Source organism: Ammospiza caudacuta, chromosome 16, assembly GCF_027887145.1.
Source record: "Ammospiza caudacuta isolate bAmmCau1 chromosome 16, bAmmCau1.pri, whole genome shotgun sequence".
NCBI classification, from domain to species: Eukaryota; Metazoa; Chordata; class Aves; order Passeriformes; family Passerellidae; genus Ammospiza; species Ammospiza caudacuta.
The window spans coordinates 10,370,290-10,392,055 of NC_080608.1; the positions used below are offsets into that span (position 1 = coordinate 10,370,290).

Here is a 21,766-nt window from a genome sequence, read left to right on the forward strand (position 1 = left end):
ACCATCTCTCCCCAGCCAACTCAGCCCAGTTTCTATTCTGGCCTTTAAGGTGTGGAATATCCCTTTGGCCAGTTTGGGGCACTTATCCTGGCCATTCTTCCTCCTGGCTCCTCTCTGCAAAAACCTGGGAAATTGGAAAGTCTTTGGCTTGGAGTAAACACTCCTCAGCAGCAACGAAAACATCAATGTGTTATCAACATTATTCCCATCCCAAATCAGTGCTGTACCAGCTGCTAAGAGGAAAATTAATTCTATCCCAGCTGAAACCAGGACAGTTGTCCAACTTGCAGAAGTTATTTTGAACTGCTCTTGACTGTATTGCTCTAATGTATGTATAGTCATTATTTACTCCTATAAATAATAATGGGGTTTATATATTGAAAATCTCAAAGGTTTTCCCTATTCCACCTTTTAGGGTTTTTTCCCTGTATTTTCTATGTTATCACACTGTGGTTTCAGGCACATTCTAAAATAAACATAATTTCAATTTTCAAAATGGAATACTAAACAGGCCTGCATGAAGGAGAAGAGGAGGAATAATAGATCTACAGAAGAGATTGCTGTGTTGTAGGGTTTTTTTTGAGGAAGGTGCATTTTTTTGTAAAATATTCCTTTGACACTGAAATTGAGATAAACCCCCATTCCAATCCTTATTTCAAAACTGGTTCCATATGCCACCAGCATAAGAAATCCTTGCTGGGAGTTGAATTATTTAACAGTTTCTGATGCTGAAAACCCAGTAGCAAAGCAACACCTTGCAAAATATTTAAGAAGGCAAAAAAAGAATATTTCGTTGCTGAAAAAAATTCCTCTATAAAAGCTGAAAATCCAACACATTCTGAAAAGTGATTAATGCCTGGTGAATTTAGCAGTACATCATCATCAGTTACAAAGCATTGTATAACCATGAGGGGGTTTTGTATTAGCAAAGCTGTGAAATTCAAAGGCAAGCCTGTGATTCTATTTCTGGTGCCAAACTCTGTACTTGTGAAGGAAAAAAAAAAAGATACTTTTGATGGATTTGAAATAAATTATGGGTAACAGTCTTTGCTGTTATTGAGGAACATTATCCCTATCCATGAAGTCAGTATGACACTGAGCATGAGCATATTGGTTAAAAAAAAAAATACATTTCCTTCTCCTAGTCATGCAGAATAATTTGATGTAACCCAGCATTTGGCCATGATTGCCTGCTCCAGAACAATCCTGTCCACAGTGTTCTGGAAGGAACATGGAGTGCATCTCATGGTGCTCACTGAGGCTGTGGAGTCCTCACTCCTGTAACAGCCTGCTCTGACCCCATAAAGTCATGCTGACTTCCAGGTCTCCAAAATATTCCAGGTCAGGGTGAGCTGGATAGCATGAGAGCGTGTGAAATTCAGTTTACCTTTGATAAATGGCAAATGTAGCCCTATGGAAGAAATAATTTAGGTCTCTTATTCACACAGATGGGTTTTTAGTTACCATCCTGGCAGGAAAAAGAAATCTCAGTGTCATTCTGGACTGCTTGATGAATACATCTCTTTAGTGGCATCCCTCAGGAAATGAATATAGAATACTGGATATATTGAAAAGGAAACAAAGATTAATATGCAGAAAAATATGACAGTGCTGTAGAAATTTTCTATGCTTCCCTATCTCAAATAGATAATTCTGTTGTTATCACGTCCTCTGAAAGAGGACACAAGTGAGATACACAGAGTGTGCTGAAACTGATATATCAGCTGGGCTTAACTCCCAGTTCTTCAGCACTAGGGTTGATGGCGCTCCCTGAAGCAGGGAAACTTTGCCTTCAGATAAATATTTGCTAAGTACACAGAATACAGATTGATCCAATACATGCAGTTTTCCATTCTTTCTGGAGAGAGGCTAGTTTGCAACAATCATTATTTGTCCAAGCACTCTGACAGTCCCTGCTTTCTCCAGTGTAAAATCCTGTGAGAATTGTGTAAAACAGAACCACAACACTCATAGCACAATGATCTCTTTACATCAGATTTTGTAAAATTTTTAAAGTTCAGTAGTGGAACAGTGACAAAAATATTCACTGTAAGTGCTCCTGGAAGTTGTTGTACTATTTAAATGTAATGTTTGCAGTATTACTCCTGTATTTCTATACGTTCACTATGATGTTATTTACATGTGAGGATGTATCTTTGAATTTACTCTGCTGATCTTTCGCTACACCAGGATGGTGTGGATCATGTTGTACTACCTGAACACTGTGTTCTTTCTTTACATAGACTGTAGGCTAACATGAAATCATACAGAGTTATTAAAAAATATTTAATAGTGGGCATGCTTTCAAAAACAATCCAGAAGAAAAATTCAAGGTGCTGAATCCAAGAACCTTTTATTCTTTAATTTCCAACCTGCATTTACTACTCTTTAGGACACAACATGTTGATAGTGTTATCTTATTGCAGCTAAATCTGTTAGAATCAAAAAGTTGATTCATTTAGTTGTGTAAAATAGTACTGAAAATACTAATTGTTTTTTTTTTTCTTTTTTTATCCCTATTTAGGATGATTATTTCAGAAACTGGAATCCAAACAAGCCGTTTGATCAAGGTAAACTCAGTACACATTTTGTGGTTGTCTTCTGCTATTTTGTGATATCCCCATATGCTTTATACCTCCCTTCCTCTGTCTGTCCCATGCATTAGTGAAGAGCTATATTCATATTTACATCTCCTTCCCAATTTAGTCACAGCTTGAGGTGGTTTATGTAGAAGAGTTTGACTCATCTCGCTATTTTTTCACCATGTTTTTAAATCCCCATCCATTCCACTTGCTGTTCAATGATGAAATGTGTGCTCAGAGAGATTCTCTGTAACCATGAATCTTGGTTTAACATGCAATTTAAAACAGGGATCTTCACGTTCATTTTCTTTCATGTTAAAGGCTTTGCTAAATTAATGTTGTAAATGTAGCCACTGCATTTTCTAACACTCAAGGGGCCAATTCTTTGAAATCAGCTGTAATGCATGGATTTCAGGGCTGATTTTAAAAGGGAAATGGTGCTGTGTATATGCTGCTCTTTCAGATGCAGGCTTTGTAAACGATATTTTGCACTTTGTCTTGGTGAGTGTTTAAGTTATGGCAGTACCTCAAATATTTCAAGGTCAGCCACTAAAGGAGAGGAAAAATACCCCAAAAAACCCATTCTAATTGTGTCCAGGATAGCACTGGATACAACAGCCATACTAGGAAAAAGAAATTCAAAATTACTCAAGTGTTTAAGAAGAAAATACTTACTTGAAGTCTTTGAAGGTGCTTTTGAAAATTTCACTTTGTGTCTATTTCTATATTTCATTGCCAAGCATGTTCCTTGTATTGTTTGTAGCTCACAGGAATATCTTTGGAGTTAGAGCTTAGGAGTGTAGATTCTTTGTCTTTAGGGAAATGAAACTTCAGTGTCAAAGGAAAGGCAAAGTTGATGCTTTTGTCAAGACACATATCCACAGAGGTTTTCAAAGGCATTCGAGGGATTTAGGATTACAAATCCTATTGACTTCAAATACAACTTATGCTCCTACCACTTTCGGAGGCCTTGTGACCCTCTGTTTTCCCAAGAGAAAAAACAAAAAGGTAAATCCTGGCAAAGTATTGCAGGGAGATTTTGAATTGACATGCTTTAAAACTATCCTGTATATTGTGTTACTGAGATGTCTGACTCTGGGCAAAAGCAGGAATGCTTGTAGAGAATCTAAAGTCACACATGGATACCTTGAAGGGATATGTCGGATGTCTGCTAAGATTTCTGTCTCTTTGTAAAGAAAAGGATCATTTCTTTTTCAGGGCAGAGTTTCTCTGACACTGTGGATGTCTCTGCTCAGGAGACAGAATGCAGACTGTGGGTGCAGTCTGAGCAAGATGCTCTGCCCTGCACAAAGAACTGTGCACTGCTTTCTTCTCACTGAAATCTTACAAATGGGTTTTATTTGGCCAATAGATCATTCTTTTTGACAGAGGTCACTACTCTTGGTTGTGGCAAAACTCGCCCTGTCTACAATGTTAAAAATAGCCACTCAAACATTTCTAAAGAGATTTATTATTAAAAAAAAATATTGCTTGAAAACTGTTGATTAGTTTAGTTACATATACACAGAGCATGTGAGTCTTTAGGCATTGATCCCAGTGTTGTCACCCAAAAAATGAAGAGAAGTCACATGCTGCTGCTTTGGGCCCTATGAGTCAGATGCTGACAAGAATAATCCTCAGTTTATATTTGCATATAGGTATGTATATGGGTGTAAATGTATACATGATATATTTATGTATATATAGAGGGAGTTGTATTAAAATAGAAACTGCTGAGATGAAGGAAGGAAGGAAGGGAAGCTTTATCTTTCCCAGATGTTCCCACCAAAGCTTTAATTTCTGTAATTTTCCACAGAGAGGAAAAAGAACAGTCAGAAGAATTTGTCCCAGCTCTTTTATGCCGCATGAGCTGCAAGACAATTGTTTAATCTGTTTTTCTTTTCCATTCTCCCTGCCCTGGTATTTTTTCCCATGTTGTTCTGTTTCATTTTGGATAGTTTAAATGTCCCTTATGCTCTTGTATGGTTTTGAAGATAGAAAAGCTTTCATCTTATATTTTTGTGATTCTGATATCCAGAGAATTTGTGCAGATCCAGTGGTGAGGAGCCCTAGCTTGCTCCTGTGAATTCACTGGCAGGTCTGTATTCTCACCACACAGTTGTTATTTTGAGAGATATCTCAAAGGCTTCTTTTAACGTCACAGGACCAAGATTCTTCCTAGTTACTGAAGAGAAAAAAACTTCTCCAGTAGATGAATGAAAAAAGATTTGGGGTTTTATAGAAATTCCAAGTGTAGTGTTACCAAGGTAAAGATCTTTTTGCAAACACGAACTTTCTGGGACAGGTTTACGAGTTTTTAATATTGAAAATCTACTTCTCAATTCTAAATCTAAAATCCTGCTTGAATATTTTAATTGTGAAGTCTTTATGTGGAGCCAGAGTGTAGAACCGGGCTGGGAGGGCAGGGTTGGAAGTAACCGAAGGCAGGAAGTACCTGCCAGAGGGATCTCACAAAAGTAGTGGAGCATTCCACAGGTTTAACAGATTTAAAACCCAACAGTGATCAGTGCTTTTGAAAATCAGCAGAGTTCTGATTCCAGGCTTGTACTTCATTTACATCTCTTAAAGAAGTCTGCTGCATCCAACCAATCCCGTATTCTTTTCTAACAAAAAGCTGGCTTTATTCAGCAGGATGAATTATTTAATTGTGCATTGAAAAACAATTAACAGTGTAATCAAGCTGTCTGCTTTCTGCTCACAGTGTGGCGAGAAATACCTGAGTGTTTGTCTCAAGAAAAGAAATTCCTTGTTTTGTAAAAAAAGCATTCATGGCTTTCACTGAAACCTCTAGGGAGTGACATGAGGTGTGTTTGATAACAAACCTGTTCAAGGGAAGTCAACTTGAGTGGTTCAAACTGCAACTCAGAGGACACTTGAGTGATCAGAGGGTTTTTTTTTCAGCTGAGCTACCAGCCCAGCTTTATATTCATCTTTAACCCAGCAGAAACCAATACAAAAGTAAGGATCTACTGACAGAGCTGAGCTAACGAGGCACTTGGACTGCAGAAGGCAGCAGAGTTTGCAGCCTGGAAATGATTGCTGGTCATTAATATTGAACTTGATTCTGTCACAGTAACAGAAGCAAAAAAGCAGAAGGGGCAGGTAGTCAAGATTTTGAAATATGAATCAAAGAGTTGGGTTTTTTTCCTGACAAGGTCATTTGAGAGTTCTTAAGTAGCTTGACAGCTAACCTGGCATACTTTCCTAGTCTTCTTCATCCACTTTGGAGAAAGAAAAGAGGGAATAGGGGAAAGCTTTAGCATAACTCAAGTAAGATATTTTGAAATGTGTCTCATATTCAGCACCTATTCAGACTTGCCAGAAAATGAACTCATTAAGACTTTATGGATTCTGTTAATTGAAAACTGTTAAATAAAAAAAAATAAGTTTAAGTTACTAAAAAATTCGGCCAGAAGCCACCCCTAAAATTGCTGGAAGCAGTTTGGAATGGTGTCCAGTTTTCCATATGACTTTTTAAAAGCATCTTTGCCCAGAACATAGACACTGTGGAAGTAATGGGGTGTACTTTGTATTGCAGATGTATGAGCTCTGAATCAAAACACCTTTAAAACATTCAGCTGCCATTATTATTATTAACACATCTCTAGAAGGATGCAGTAAGAGGGGTAAAAATGTGATTCTGTGGTGTTGCTGATTTTTTTCCCCAAATATGTGTTTAAAACCATCCACTGAACTGTGTAATTTTCTGTCCAAAGAGGTGCAAGTTTCCCCCTTCCCATTTGGATTGTGACAGTCAGATGATTGCAGTGGATGGAGCTGGCCTGAGTCCCCTCCCTCAGCTCTGCCTTCAGCACTGAGGCACAAGGACTGGCTGCAAACAGGGTACAATTTTACCCATTGCTGGTGGTAGCAATGCCAAATGTTCCAAACTTCAGGGCAAGAAAAAAGCTCTTGGTTAGAAACAGTCTGACCTTTCCCCCTTGTCTTCCAGCCTTTGTCTTTCTTTTCACTTCTATTCCCAATCCTCTTCCCCAATAACTGAGAAATCTGGACAGGGATGTTCCTTCTCAGGGCTTTCATTATCTGCCCTTGGAGAGGAGGGAATACAAAAAAAAAATTAAAAATTCAGACTCCTTATTCCAGTGTATTGTGTGAAAACCTTTATCTGCCTGAATTGGACCTATCAATGACTGACTCTAATGTCAGACACACTCATTTAGACTTGACTATCATTATTAATTACAGACATGTTCTCATTTCAAAGAGCTCCCCTTGAGCACTAATGGAAGGCTGAACTAGCAAAATACCCTCACTTTTGAAGAGGAAACATTGCTTTTGAGTGGACTGAGGCCTCCAGTGTAGCATAGCCTATGACTTTCATAGCCCAGCAGCCCTGTGAAGTGAATTTACCAAATTTAGAGCATTACATTTCAAGATGAATGTGTTGGTATCAGTGCTTCCTCTCCTTGTGCATCACATCCAACCTGTGTCTTTCCAGTGTTTAAATCACAAATCTAGACTCCAGAAATGGGCTTCTGCAGCTGTGCAGAAAAAAAAGTTTGCCTAAAATTCATAAGCCTTCTAAAACAAAAGCAGTGAAAATTGGAAGCCTGAGATGCAGGATGAAAATCATAGAACCTGCAATTATTTTTGAACATGTAATTTTCTGTTAGCCCAGTTAAGATGTTTTTTCAGAAAAGACTGAATAAATTCCTCACAAAGAGATGTTTAGTACTGAACACATCTCAAGCCACAAATATATGTTAGTTTTATAATAAATGTTTTCTATTACAGTGCCTCAGATGGCAGATTTCAATTGAATAACTTATTTTGCAATTTATTTTTTGACTGTGCTTGAATTAGTTTTAGAGGCTTATTCATAGTGCAAGTGCACATGAATTATGTTTGCAAATCTTCAGTAAATCAGTCCAATTTTAGAACATGTTAACTGAATCAACCAAAAACAATAGCTGAGATGCAGCACATGAAATATACTGTCTCCCATCAAATGCATTTCAAGAACATATGGCTGCTCATCTCCAGGCAGATGCACATGGTTCTTTCTGCATGCTAGAAGTGTATTATTAAATTCCTTATAAGCTTGTGAGCAACCAATTTTGTCATTAAATATGGCACAGGGAGTGACAGGCTGGGGTCCTTGTGTGTGATTGCATTATGGCTGATGTGCTTTGAGCAGAGGCAGTGATCAATAGGCTGCTTGGCTGGAATTTTATTAGCACTTGGGGAGCACTTGTTAGTTTTGTCAATAATGGTGCTGGCTTGCTTTTAATATCTCTTACTTCATTGACTGTGAAGCAGACATGATTTTCAAAGGGAAATTCATGCCCTCCCCATGCTCAGCCAGCTTCCATTGAAATAAGGGCATTTTGGAGGAATATCACAGAACCCAACCCTGCTCTCTTTGGCATCTCTCAGGGAGCAGAGGTCTCCTTCCCTGAGCTTCATTTCAGGATACAGAAATTCATTTTTGGTAACCTACCTAGACCTTTAAAGATGATGTTTGTAAAATACATGCCTGGAAATCTTCCTTCCTTATTTGCTGTGAGAGAAACCACAGAGCATTATCCAAACAGCTTTGGCTTGCATTCTGATTTAAGGCCAAACCAATGAGGGGCAAAGTCTCCAATTTTGAAATCTTATTTGACTTTAATTTTGGATGGTATAGCATCTGCATGCCAGAGTGACCCTTGAATCACTATCCAGTCAGAATAATAGTTTGAACAGTATTTAAACATGTTTATATGCTTGTCACTTAATGGATGATTACTGTCATTTAGTTTCAGCTGAAAAACAGGAACTCCTGTGGAGAATAAAAGTAGAAGGCAGAGTGGCAACAGCCATATAAATGCATAATGGAGAATTTTTAGAAAGGGAAAAAGATCAAAATAATGACAAGTTGTTTCAAATATAGATTTAAGTAAACTAAGAATTAGAGGAAGAAAAACAGGGATAATTAGCATTTGCTCAGTGTAGGAAGCACAAACGTGAATTATCCAAAAGCAGGAACCTGGCTAATGACAAGACCCTTAATGATTGTAGTGACAAAAGGTTGCCTACAGAAAGTACAGATAAGTAGACTCTTAAGAATGGTAGCCCCAACCCAAAAAGTCAAGTACAAAACAAGATGTATGAGCTAGAATTCAGAAATAACAATTTTTACAGGTTTATTAGAAGCAAGAAAAGGAAATCAAGAAGAATGAGGCTCAGTGGAGAGAGATGCTCTTGTACAGGCACTGCTGAGAAGGCCAAAGCTTTGGCACCTGGCTTTGCTCTGGCTTTCACATAAAGGGCTGCTGAGACCAGGTGGAATGGTTGATATCTTCATTTGGAATGTAAGATTCTGGATGAGGGAAAGGACAGGCTAGGGTAAATTAGATATCTAAAAATCAGCTGGAACTGATCTATGGTTTAAGGGATTTAGCTGAAATAATTTTAGAGATGCTAAAAATTATCCTTGAAAAGTTATGAAATTGTACAAGATTGGGAACAGACAAGCAACATTGTTTTTTTTTTTTTTCATTAAGGAAAGGAAGAAAATGGGAAAATGTATCCTGTGAGTTAAACCTAAAATCCTGGGAAAAAAACTTACACACTAGGATAAATATTTAAGCAAATATTTGTTAGTATCAATAAGATAAGGGGGGTGAATAAAACTGACATGGATGCCAAACTAAACTCAGGTTTTTTTCTGTGACAATTACAGGCCTTGAGACTCAGGAATAAGCTTGCAGTATCACATATCTTGACTTTATAAGGTTTTTGACATTGGTTTCCATTACTGCCTTATAAGCAAGTTAAAGAAGTCCTGTCTAAAAGAAATAAGTCTTAGGTGGATACGAAATCAGTTGGAAAGCTGTATTCTGGTAGTAGCTGTCACTGGTTCAGTGTCAGGCTAGGAGGATAAATTGAGTAGAGGTCTCTGTGATGTCTTTTGGGTCCAGTATTATTTCCCACTTTTTAACATTTACTGTTATTTACCATTTTAATTAAACTATAGATGTTGAAATTAGGCTGCCTATTAAATGTGGCACAGAAATAAAATTCTGTCACCTTAAGAAATTTAAGAAATATTCTGAAAACAAAGGGTAAATTTAGTCTAGGCAGATGCAAAGTTCTTATCTAAGAAGAATCATCTGCACAAAAAAGGATGAAAACCAATGAGTAATAAATTTGGAGCAAAGGGCTAGGGGATTATACTGGATTACAAATAGAACATGAGTCAACAATGTCATTCTGCTGCCAAAAAAGGCAAATGTTGCACTGGCATGTGTAACCATGAGTAATCCTTCAGCTCTAAGCAGTGCCAGTAAGACCTTGGCTGGAATACATTGCCCACATTTGAGTACCAGGATTCTTGAGTACTGGGAATCAACTGGAAAGGACCCAGAGAAATGTAACAGGGATGATCAGAGTTGCAGAAAATATCCTCTGTGAAGAAGGAATGAAGGAGAGGAGCAAACCAACAAAACGGCAAACCAAAATAAAGCACAAAAAAGCAAAACAGTGCACAAATACTGATTCCAAATACTTAAAATTAACTGCAGGTGGAGGGCTGATTCTACATCCATTTTGGATATAACAAGGGAGAGTAATTTTACACTGCAGCAAAGAAAATTAATTTTAGCCTTCATAGTGGCAGCAATATTTAAGTATTGGGAGAAATATTTTAAAGAGAATGTCAAGACTGTTCAAGATGCTCTGGAACATGTTAGACAAATGTCTTGCAGATAGTGACCCAGGGGTAGCTGGTCTACAATGGAGAGGGGGAATGGAACCAGCATCCTTCCCAGAACTGCCATTCCAGCACTGTGACTCTGTGATTGTATTTGATTAATGAAAACCAGCTAATTCCATTGAAATCGCAGAAGAAATGCTGAAGGAAGTATTTCTTAAAATAAATTTCCAGTCAAAGCAAAGAATAAAAAATAAATGAACCAATATCCTTGACAGATGTTTTGGCACCACCTGCAAAAATGCAGGTTTTTATTTGAAGTGAGTAATGTTCATAAAGTGCAAGATAGGCACTAAGCATGGCTGTCGTGGGCTTGCAGAGCTCTGTGAATGTAAACAGGGACTGGCAAAAGGAGGCCCATTCTCTGTGACTGCTTCTCCCTCTCTCTTGCTTTCTCACAGTCTGGAGCACTTCCAGGGATGTAGTACTTGGTGTTAGTAGTTGTTTGTTGTGATTTAACCCTAAGGCTAAAGATCTGGGTGAAAAATCCATTACCTGTTCTTTTTCAATTCATGAGCTAAGATGTGATGATACCTATGTATTTCGGAATTAAGTCTCCCTCTGCTGAAAACCTAAGTGCCCAGGTCATCAAAACCCTAAGTGAATCACAGCCATCTTACTTCCTTTTCTCATTGCTTCAAATTAAACATATTTGCAGGAAATAATATTATTCCTTCTCTAATATGATTGTTTGCATTCTGGCTTTGCAGCCTTGGTCATTTGGAAAGTTACTTTAAACTCCAAACTGCTGATGTTAAGCAGTCAATGGCAAGATGAACAAAGGAAATTTTCAAATATATTCTGGTGCTATTCTGTGCTAAAAAATTCCTTAAGCATATTATGTTGAAAGTTAGTTTGGCAAGTGTTGTTTAGTCATTTGATCTCATTCTGTCTTTTCTCTCTGAGTCCTCTGGTTGTAATATATCCATGGACTTCAGCATCAACACCTGTTTGTGTTTAGCAGTTATTGCCAACAGCTTTGAAAGGCTTGTCAAATTTACATATATTTCTTTAAAGTGCAAGGACAGGAAATCTGAAGACTGAAATTTTATTTCTGCTGCTCTCCTTGGAAGGTCTGTTTGAGGGTTTATTCTGCTTTACCCAGGGAAGATCAGTAGCAGCATTGTTTCCTTATGGATGTACATCCTTGCACTGCCCAAAATGTGGAAGTGTTAGATTCACTTTAACCACAAGGCAAAGCAGTACAATAAAACCTGCAATATAAGTATGTTCTACTCCTGGGATAGCTTTAATTTATAAACTGAGCAATCAAATCAATCTCTCACTTCCCATCTTATCTGTAACAAGTAAACAGAACTCTGTGGTAACTGGATGTACAGTAGAGCAATCCTAGGGATCATTTCACATTACAGCCACCTTTAATGCAGTGTAAGTGAGCATCATTGTAATTATTTTTATATGATCTATCTGTGTGTTCATGGAGTTTATCCTTTATTTAACTGCTGGGGTTTAAAATTCCTTAGAAGAGGCACATATTCTCTAAGAACAAATGTATCTTTGCTGGAAAGGCTCCAGCATTGAGGCTTGTTTCTCTCTTCATTGGGCCCTTTTGAATGACCTTTCAAATTTAAATCCAGTGAAAGCTTACTGATATAACCAGAAGGCTGCAAAACTGAAAGGGAAGAACCTCTGCACATCATAGTGTTAAACACAGGCATCTAACAAAAAATGTCTGGTTCTGTCTCAGTGGACATAAAGCTGCCTAAGGACTCAGTGTTAGCTAAAAGAAATCCAGTAGCCATGGTTTTGTTAATCCTGTTCTCAACTCTAGCATATGGTTATAGTTAATTCAGTCTAACCCAATGGATTTATTTATCCTCAAAATCCAGATTAGGTTTAGCTATCCCAAAGAAGATAAAAGCAAAACCATGAAAAGCCAGGTTCAAGTAGAGTCGCAAAAAGCACAAGTCTATTTGAAAAATACCAGGAGGATGTTAATGTGAATGCTATATCCAAGTGTCAGAAACATAAATGTATTTGTTGTGATAGTTTAGACATAAAGACAATGAGTTATGTTTTTCATCTTTAGATACTTCATCAATAGAACTCCTAAATATGACATTGCTGTGTGCTGGCCATAGGCTGTGCTTAATTGTTCCCCCTCCTAATTGCCTGACATAGCTCCTGGCTTCATCATTGCAAGAAATGGGACTTGATATTTAGGGAAATATTATTCATTTTCCTTATGTTTCTACTTCTAAGCTGCTTTTTCATGAAGTGGCACTTGTAGTGTATTTTCCTACATAGAGCTGTGGCAATAACATTTTTCCCAATGCCTATAAATAAATTAAGTATACTGTGGCTTGAAAGAGAAATTGCTATCCGCTGATGTTCCACTACCTACGAAACATTTTATCTTCTTTCAGTTTCTATTACTTTGCTCTCCCTTGATTTTGTAGGGGAAGTTGTGTTCCCTGTTAGTGTCATGTGGTGCATTTGTGAGCAGGATGCTTGATGTATGGAACTGTGGCAGGCGCCCGGTGTGGAGAGCTCTGCCTTGGAAATTGCATTGAAGAGGAACTTTTTGGCAGATGGAGGTGTTGATATGATTTGGAAATAGGCCTGTTCGTGTCAGTCAGTCAGGTACTTCATTTTTTAAGACAGGAAAAGAAATAAAGGTTGGAGATGAAAGAGGAGAGAGAGAGACCACCTGTCTAGAGGAAGCAGAGAGCCCAGGAGGAGGAATGCACTCCAGGGCTATATTTATGGCTTTTATAAAAATGCAACAAGTTAACTTCACAGGCTGCAGATTTAAAGAAAGGATGTAGTTGCTTAACTTTTCTCACCTGCACAGTTACCCAAAAGCTGGAGGTGGTTGTTCCTTTTGTCTGTGGTTCAGATTAGGAAGCCACTCTGAGGTTTGGCTGAGCCTAATTAACCTCCAGTGGGCTAAAATTGGATGGGACCAGGTGCAGACAAGATGCACACAGGGCCTCTTCTGGGCACTGATCTCAACTGGGACACAGCTCATGTTAGTTATACGTAAGATATTTGGAAATTGCTTTATCCACATTTTCTGAAATATTAAAGAACAACTAATTCTGCCAGGCTTTCAAATGAAGACAAGACCTTGGAGGAAATGTGTGGAATTAAATAACCATGACAAGTGTCCCTTAAGCAGAAAGGTTCTCCTGGAACACACTCCTCAGCCCTTGTGTCATACTCTGCCAGAGTATTTGAAAATTACCCCCAGTTTCAGTGGGAAAAAGGGTGTGTTGGAATATAAAGGCTTCAGGAGCTGGAAATTTGTGCTAGTGTCCCTTTTACTGTTTTTTTTTTTTTTTTTTTTTTTTTTTTTTTTTTTTTTGAGTTGGGAAAGGATGAGGAAGAAGGAGAAAGCTGAGAGAAGCAAAACTAAAGTATGCAGAAGATGATGTTGAATGCTTTGAAACAGGATCATGTGGATTAATAATGGATTTTTTGTGTGGCAGTCCCCTGGCAGGGCTGATTTTTGCCTGCCTGTTAGTGTGCTGTATTTTTCATTAATCTAGTAGAGAGAAAAGAGTCTTTTGCTTGCTTTTCTGAAATAACAGGAATTCTGTGATCTCTGTACAGGTTTTCAATTTTTTTTATTTTTTTCTTTAATTAAAATATTGAATCCATACTCTTTACACCTTTAGGATAATGAAGTTTTTATCTCACTTTAGTTAGTATTCAGGGAAAGGGGGGTTGTGGTTTCAGGAGGTTGCTGGAGCAAGGTAGTACAAGATGGAAATAGAGCTTTTTGTGTGGTGAAGGCAAGGAGTGAAAAATTAAACGTATATCTGGAACTAAGGTGGTTTTTGTGAACAATTTTATTTGTTTTAGGGATGTCTATGTTAAATTCTATTTCACTATTTCCCTCCATGTGTTTGTCCAGTACATTGGCACAAGAGGTTTCAAAAGCAAACTATTAAAAACTAGAGTCTGAACTATTTAAAAGCTTGTTTTTTTAAAACACTAAATAATTATGAGAGACCATTATTATGTAAATCAGCAATTTCCTAAATGATAAGAATACTTAGTTGAGAAATTAATTTTTGGTATGCTGACTAAATAAAAAAGTTCATTAAAATCTTTGTAGGGTCTGTAGTAGGGAGGTAATTACAATGTTTTTTCTTGTATTTCAATTAGGGTAGATGTGGTTTAACAAGTATTTTAATAAAACTTAGTAGCATTTATTTTCCACCAAATGGTGTGAATTTAGGTGACATCTCTGACACATAAAGAGCCTAGGGTTGGATATGTGTGGTGAATGGATTTTATTTTAATGAATTATAATATAATTTTCCTGTCTTAACAAATAAAGTTGGGCATTAACTCTAAATTCATTAATTCCTTTGCATCCTTTTTTCTTTGGGAAAGGATGTACTAAAAATTCCTTTAAGCTTATGAAACTGGATGGAGTGTATGACAAATAGATTTAAATGGATTACTGAGGGGTAGAACACAAAGGCAGAATTCCATCAGTGTCAAATTCTGCCCTCAGCTACGTGCAGGCTCCTTGGTGAAGTTACAGTCATTTAAATTGGGCTGAGACTTACATAATTTGGATGGAAAACACATGTTCATTGGGTATTTCTCTTTTTCAGTCATTCTGATCTAAACCTGGCTACTGGGCATTTGGATCATTTACATTTTCCTGTCCATTTAAGCATCATTAAGGCAATAGTAGGGGAAATGTGGCTGCTTCTTAAGCTTTGATTAATTGCTTAGCTTGTGCATTTAGGCCATTTCCCCTCTCAGATAAAAGCACTAAGGTGCAAAAGCAGTGTTGATGATGTTGGTGGAATTGTCTGACACTTTGGAGGGATTAAGAAGCCTTTTCTCATCTTCTGCCTTCCCTTCACACGACAGCCAGAGCAGTGCTCAGATCCCTCCATCAGCTCTGCTGAGGGTGTTTGAGGGGTGGCCAGCACCTTGTGGGCTCCTTGCTTCTCTCTTATTGTGGTGTCTGAGGTATCCAACCTCATTCTTCAAATGCTTATAAGGTCATGGATTTGAAAGAATTCTCAAAGTAAATAAAGCAGATGAAGCAGAGGGATTGTGTGCACCTCCCCCATTTTGTAATTTTGCCATTCAGTGCTGTTTTCTCGGGCACAATTTCATTGCAGAGACTGAAAAAGTGTCAGTAGTCCAACCATGAAAAAAATAAGCATGTGACCAGATCTGGCTTCCACAGTTCCCTCGAAAATATGGCATAAACAAGGAAACTGCAGATGCAGAGGGGAGTGATGAGCTCAGCACGATCCTGAAGCCTGACAGTTCTGTTCTTCTAAATGCTGTCTGATGCTGTTATGTGCTGAGTCCTTCTGCTGAAGCAATTTCACACCTCATCTGCTAGAGATGAAAATGGCAGGGAACAAACTATAAATCCAGCTAAAACTTACTTTAGTAGATATATCATCCTATCAGAATCTTTTCATATAAATAATTAGTTCATCACTTCCTCAATCCACTAAACTTGCAAAGCTTGGGAAATGACATGGTGTCATTATCTCAAGACACTCTTAAGGAATTAAGTAATTCACCTCTTCCCCCAAGGCAGCATCAACCCTATCTGCATCACTCCTGATGTTTCCTCACTGTCCACAGTCTCCCCAGCAATTTATTCTGATATTCTTAACCACTGGAAATTTGTCACCTGAACTTTCCTTTTCTGAAGTTCAAGCCTTTGAATTGAAAACTTTCATGTTGTGTGCCATTGAAGTGATAAACAACTGGATGTTTCCTTAAATGTAGTGGCTTTTTCTTTATATGAAGACTTGGTATGTTTCCTTTCAGTGCTGTCTTAACCACAGATCCCTGAGTTCTTCCTCACAGAAGAGGATGTTTGAAACAAATAGTGTTTCCACATTGTTTGAAATAATTTCAGCCTCATTGCGTTCATCTGGTCAAATAATCCTTTAATCCATGCTCAGACCCAATTGATCTTTTATTTTTTAATGTTTTCTTAGTGGATGCCTATATTATGCTATAGTAGTGCAGATAGAGTATGATTGATCAGTTAATCAAATGAGAGTTATTACTGGATCATTAATTCTGGCTACATAAATAATTAAAAGTACAGATTTTTACACCTAGAGCCAGTGGTATTTTGTATTTTTTATAATATGGGTTTAGAATATATTTATGCAAGCAGAAAATTGAATCAGCATTACCATCAGTGCATTAAATTACCGAATTTTATTAGAGAAGAATTCCCTTAAAATATAACAGTAGATATAGATATGGAAAAAACCCACAAAAACCATGAGAATTACCATGAAAGGTTTTGCATCTTTAAATGACAATTTGATCTTTAAAATATTGTGCATGCCCAAAATCATTCCTTTTGCATGCTGGATATCACTCCCATGTGATTTATGTGTTCTCAGTGTGCACACCTCTCTCCCTGAGTCATGAGACACCCCTGATGATTTGGTTTATGTGCTTTGATTTGTGCAGTCTGAGTATAGTCTCCTAAATAAATTTAAATAAAAGAAAGGAAGGTGAAAATTCTTTGCTATGTGGAGGGACTGAGGTTTTTTTCTGCATTGTGAACAAGTGAAATATCAATGTGACAAAGAATAACTATTACTTAAACTTGACTCAGGGCAGCACTTCTGTGATTGAGGAGTCTGCACAACCTCTTTGTCTCATTCTGGCCATGCTGGAAAGTTCTCAAGACTGGTCTCTAACTACCAATAGAAAACAACCACAGGAAGTTATGGAAGATTATTTAAATCCCCACTCCTGGAATTTCTTAAACAGTGCATAGACCATGAGACATGATGGTCTAATGGTTAAATCTATCCTTCACATCTCTGAATGAGCTTCTTCCCTAACTCCATTAGAAATTAGATTAAGAATCTTGAAATAAAGTTTTGTTTTCTAGCTCTGATGTCAGCTTCTTGGGAACCTGAGATGAGATCATATAAACTGAGTTTTAGCTCCATGTGCATATAATTGGAATAATAAAATTTTCTTTTTCCTCTCCTCCCCTGCTTAGTTTAAATGTTCATGTGTGTGACTTCCATGAATTGTGTACTCTGCTATTCTGTACTGGGACTGCCCTCCTAATTTCAGTAGAACTACTCAGGGGGAAAAAAAGAAACAGTTGCAAAATTCTCATCCTTTCTCTTCCCTGGAAGTCCATCATCCTTCTCAGGTTCTGCCACCTTGATGGTCCCAAGTACCAAATCAGGAATCAAGGTTCAGTGATCATTAATCAGTAATGAGGCAGTTCTGGGCTAACAGAAAGGGAGGAGCAGGAGCCCCTCCAGGTGTGGGTGGAACAGGCACTGAGAAGCCAATTGCCATTTAACACCTTCCTTCTTCCCTCAGCCTTCTGCTCACCCTGCCCTGGACTGATCAGTACCCACAAGCTTCCAGTGAGGATGAAACCCTCCTGTTGGCCCCACATCCCTTTAGGGCCTTCACCATTATTCACTGCCAATGTTCTTTCAGCTCTTCCAGCTTCTTGCCATTGCACTGTCCCATGTGGCCAAGTGAACTTTTATAAAAGCTTTGAGTTTGCTCATGCAAATTCTATCCAATTTTTCATTCAAATGAAAAAAACCTTGCACTTCTGTGTACCCTTCAGATACTATTTTCTGTAAATTGATAAGAAAAAAGTGATGATATCTTTTAGACTCTGTTGATTCTATGTAATCTTGCAGGATCTAAAGTTCACATGCTCAATATGTTCTGAGGATGAAACACCAAATCTCTTTGTAGTCAATGGGAAATCATTTATCCTAGTGGAGGCAGATTTTCAACCCAGATGCTTACATTCTTTTTGGTTCTATTTACTTCAAAATTACATATAGAGACTTTTAGGGGATGAGAGGGGAGATGAAGTTATTTGGGATAAAAGACAGGATGCAATAAAGCAGAATGGTTGGCTCATCTGAACTTCTTCAGAGACTGAAAGTTCCTGTTGAATCTCAGGATAAGACTTTCTTAAATCCATTGATTTTTAATTTTTTTTTTTAATTGGGTCTGTTTTTGGCTTCATTTTCCTTCAGAATTTCTGTTGCATTTTCCAGTACTGTATCTTCTGGCTTCTGTGAACTTTGCTGTTTTCTCTGCCTTTTCAGCCTTTTCTTTCATTCTACTACTTTTGACTCTCTCCATTCCAGCTATTATCTGTTTTCTTACTGCTTCAGCATGGATCCCTCTCACTTGTGAAGTGCTGATATGTTCCCCATCAGCAGAGTTGATTGCTCCCATTAATGCTTTTTCAGTGTCTTTTTGTAGGAGTTGCTGTGTGATCAGAAAGGTCAGATCAGCCCCCAGTTGTGGACACCTGGTGTTTTTGCTATCAGAAATAATCAGGGGAAAGGGAAAGATAAGATCAGGGAGCAGCAAGATGCTTCCATGACTGTAGGGCAGCTGGGAATCATGAATGAAAGGCTTGCTGTCAAAAATTGCATATCTACATGGAGGCAGAAAATAGCAATGCTAAGAATGTGAAGTTTAAAAGAAAAACACAACCAAAAATCCTAGCCAAACAAAAAAAACCTCTAAAAGGTCAACCTTTTACTTAATGAAGTCAGAACTGCATAATCCAGGGTGGAAAAAATGTTGGTTCTTCAGGAGTTGAGAAAACAAAGTGAGTTTGTTTATATATGATCTCACACAGTTATGCTCAACCAGGTAACTAGAAAAGCAATTAAGGGCAAAGCATCAGCAAGGAGACCTGCCAGAATGAAAATGAAACTGAAGATTACTGTTGTTTACCTTCAGCCTCTCTGAACTGAAATTGCTTTCTGTTGCTTGTACATTCAAACAAAAAGACAAGAGCAGTTTAATCTATTTTTTATCTTTTCAGAACCTCCTGATGGGAATGATCATTTTTCCAATCTGCCTTATTTGCTCATAAAGAAATAGAAAAGTAGCCAAAATAATATGTTATTTTAGTTTTTTCCTTCACTTGCAAAATCCAGCCCTTACGGTTTCTCTCAAAATTTCTTTTTATCTTCTCCACCTAACGGTCACTCCAAACATGATCTAAAATGAATGTGCTCTAGATTTACAGTATGCTGTGGAAAGATATAATGATATTTGGCTTACATTTTTTGTCATATTAAGATGTGGTCATGTTTTTACTTTAATGTACCACTGAAATTGTAATGGGATTATAACCAATTTTAACAAAACTTGATAATTAAAAGAAGTAAGATATTGCCTGAAAGTTTGGAGTAATTTTTGCTGCTACAGTCAATCACAGGAAAAATTATTTCTAATATGACTGCCACACAGTGATTGCATGGAATTACACGTAAATGTCCCTCATGCACTCCCCAGAACTTCTGTCTCACACTTTGAGTGTCTAAAGATGACCAGGAAAATGAGGATGGGTCATGTTCACGCTCAAACTCTATGGACTCCTCAAGGATAATCAGCACATTCCTCATTGTGCTCTTATACTTAAAATCTGTAACCCAGCTGTCTCTTCAGAATTCAGAAATTCAGTCTTTTCTTCTAATTGTAAAACTCTCCAACATGAAACCATCTCACCAGAAACAAAGCTCTTGCCTTGGCTTTCTGCTCACCATATTCTCTCCCAGGGAGGTGGGGGATGAATTCCCACTGCTTCCCCAATGTTGGAATCTGAATGGGAATTCTCATTTTCTTTGAAGTCATATTCAAAATTTTATCAGTTTTACTGTCCCCCCCTGAACTCTTATCCTCATTTTACATTCTTATCCTGTGTACCTTGTTCATAGTTTTACTCAGACAGAGACATGTGCCAACTGAGGGTATCAACAATGCTTAATAGAGCAGAATAATCATCTCCTGTGCTTTAGTTAAGACTTTCCTGATAATACACTTCAGTTAAAAGAGTTTAGTTTTGTTGCAGCAGCTTGACAGTTTTGATTCCTATTCAGCCTGCAGTTTGTTGACATGCTGGGATCTCATTTTGTATTATTTCTACCTAGTCAATCCCCATTTTGTGTTTATTACTTTGATTTCTGCTTTGTGATGCTGCTGCTTTGTTTTTGTGTGTACTGACTGTTGCCTTACTCATTCCTCTCATTTCCCAAGATCATTTTTAACTGTAACCTCCAGAGCATGACAGCTCCTTTCCTCAGTTCTGTGGCTTATGATCTTGCTCCCCATTCCATTAGCCCAACACTTGGGCTATGTTTTTTAATCTCAAAATACCTCCTCATTTAACTGAATCATGCCAATTAGCAAAATACCCCTTGTGTAAAGACAGAATAATGTGAAAAAAATGAACTCAACTCCTCAGATGCCTGTGTTCATTTTAGCACATTTTGTGCTGGCTGGGCAGTTTTGCCTGTTGGTGTCTGGGGAGTGAGGATGGATGCTGACTGTTTAGCAGCTGCTCTGAATTATCCTGGATATTCCACATTCTCTGAGGGCTGAGCCTCCAGAGGTGCTGAGCCTGCCCAGCAGCCCGGAGGGAAGGAACAGATGTACCAGCTTCACACATCCCTAGGAGCAGTTTGCTGAGCCAGGGTAATGTTTGTTCTGTTTGGCAAGGCCATTATCAAACTGGTCAAAGCCCAGGAGCCTTGTTCTCACTGTTGGGAACTGAGCATCCTTCCTGCTGAGAGTGTCTGAACCTAAATCAAAGCCGTCAGGCACTAAGTACTGACAAAGTGACAACAAGAAGTCAAGGTGGTTTTGTCAGAGTCTTTTTTCATAGTCAGAAAGTGAGCTGCTGAAAACTTTTTAGCACTTAGATATTTCATGCAGGGAAACTCAGCTGTCTGAGGCTGATAGCTGCAAAGGAATAGAGCAAGAGCTGCAAGTCCTGTCTTGGTACACAAAAGAAATTTGGGAGTGTGAATTTTGTCCACTGCCCCAGTGTCCGTGCTGCCTGCAGGAGAGCTGCTGTGGCTGGAGCTGTGGGCAGATTGAATGTGATTGTTGGAGTCAGAACCAGCCTGTGGCTGTGCTGGGCTTGGCAGCTGAACCACCGGAACCTCCATTTCTGTATCAGCAGGGACAAGAATATCCCTTGGGGACAATCTTTCCAGACTTAGAGCTTCTCCATGTCAGCAAACTTACAATTCAGAGTGTAATTCAGCTCTGCTGAAGTAAATAATATTTCCAACAATATTTGATGCTTTTCTTTGCATTTGTCAGTTGTTGTGTTTTTTTGGTTTTTTTTCCCTACTCCTTGCATGGGGAAGTCACATCTGTGCCCCTTACAGATGTTATCATGCAGTCTCTCCTGGGAGCCAGGAGTGTCAGTTCTGTAAAATGCACTTTGATCCCATGAGGTGTCACCTCAGCCTTTACCAAGAGTGAGGTGTAGATGGCATGTGTGGTAAACACTTTAATTTGGTCAATAGTTTAATTTGGTTTGCAACTTAATGACATTTGAAAGTATGTGCTGGCATTTCTGCTAGGCGGCCTGCCATCATTTTTGCCTTGACATGGCAAATAAAGGCTTACTAACTCAGGATGGAATTAGCATGAAACATGTCCA

The 21,766-nt window shown here is 38.2% G+C and overlaps 1 protein-coding gene across 1 annotated transcript in view; it reads left to right on the forward strand.

Annotated features, from left to right (window-relative positions):
- Positions 1-21,766, forward strand: part of SPOCK1 (SPARC (osteonectin), cwcv and kazal like domains proteoglycan 1) — a 264,357-nt gene that overhangs the window by 82,324 nt on the left and 160,267 nt on the right. Inside the window, exon 3 of the mRNA XM_058815131.1 lies at positions 2,525-2,570. Within this exon, the coding sequence (XP_058671114.1) occupies positions 2,525-2,570 (46 nt within the window). The remainder of the gene's footprint in view (positions 1-2,524; positions 2,571-21,766) is intronic.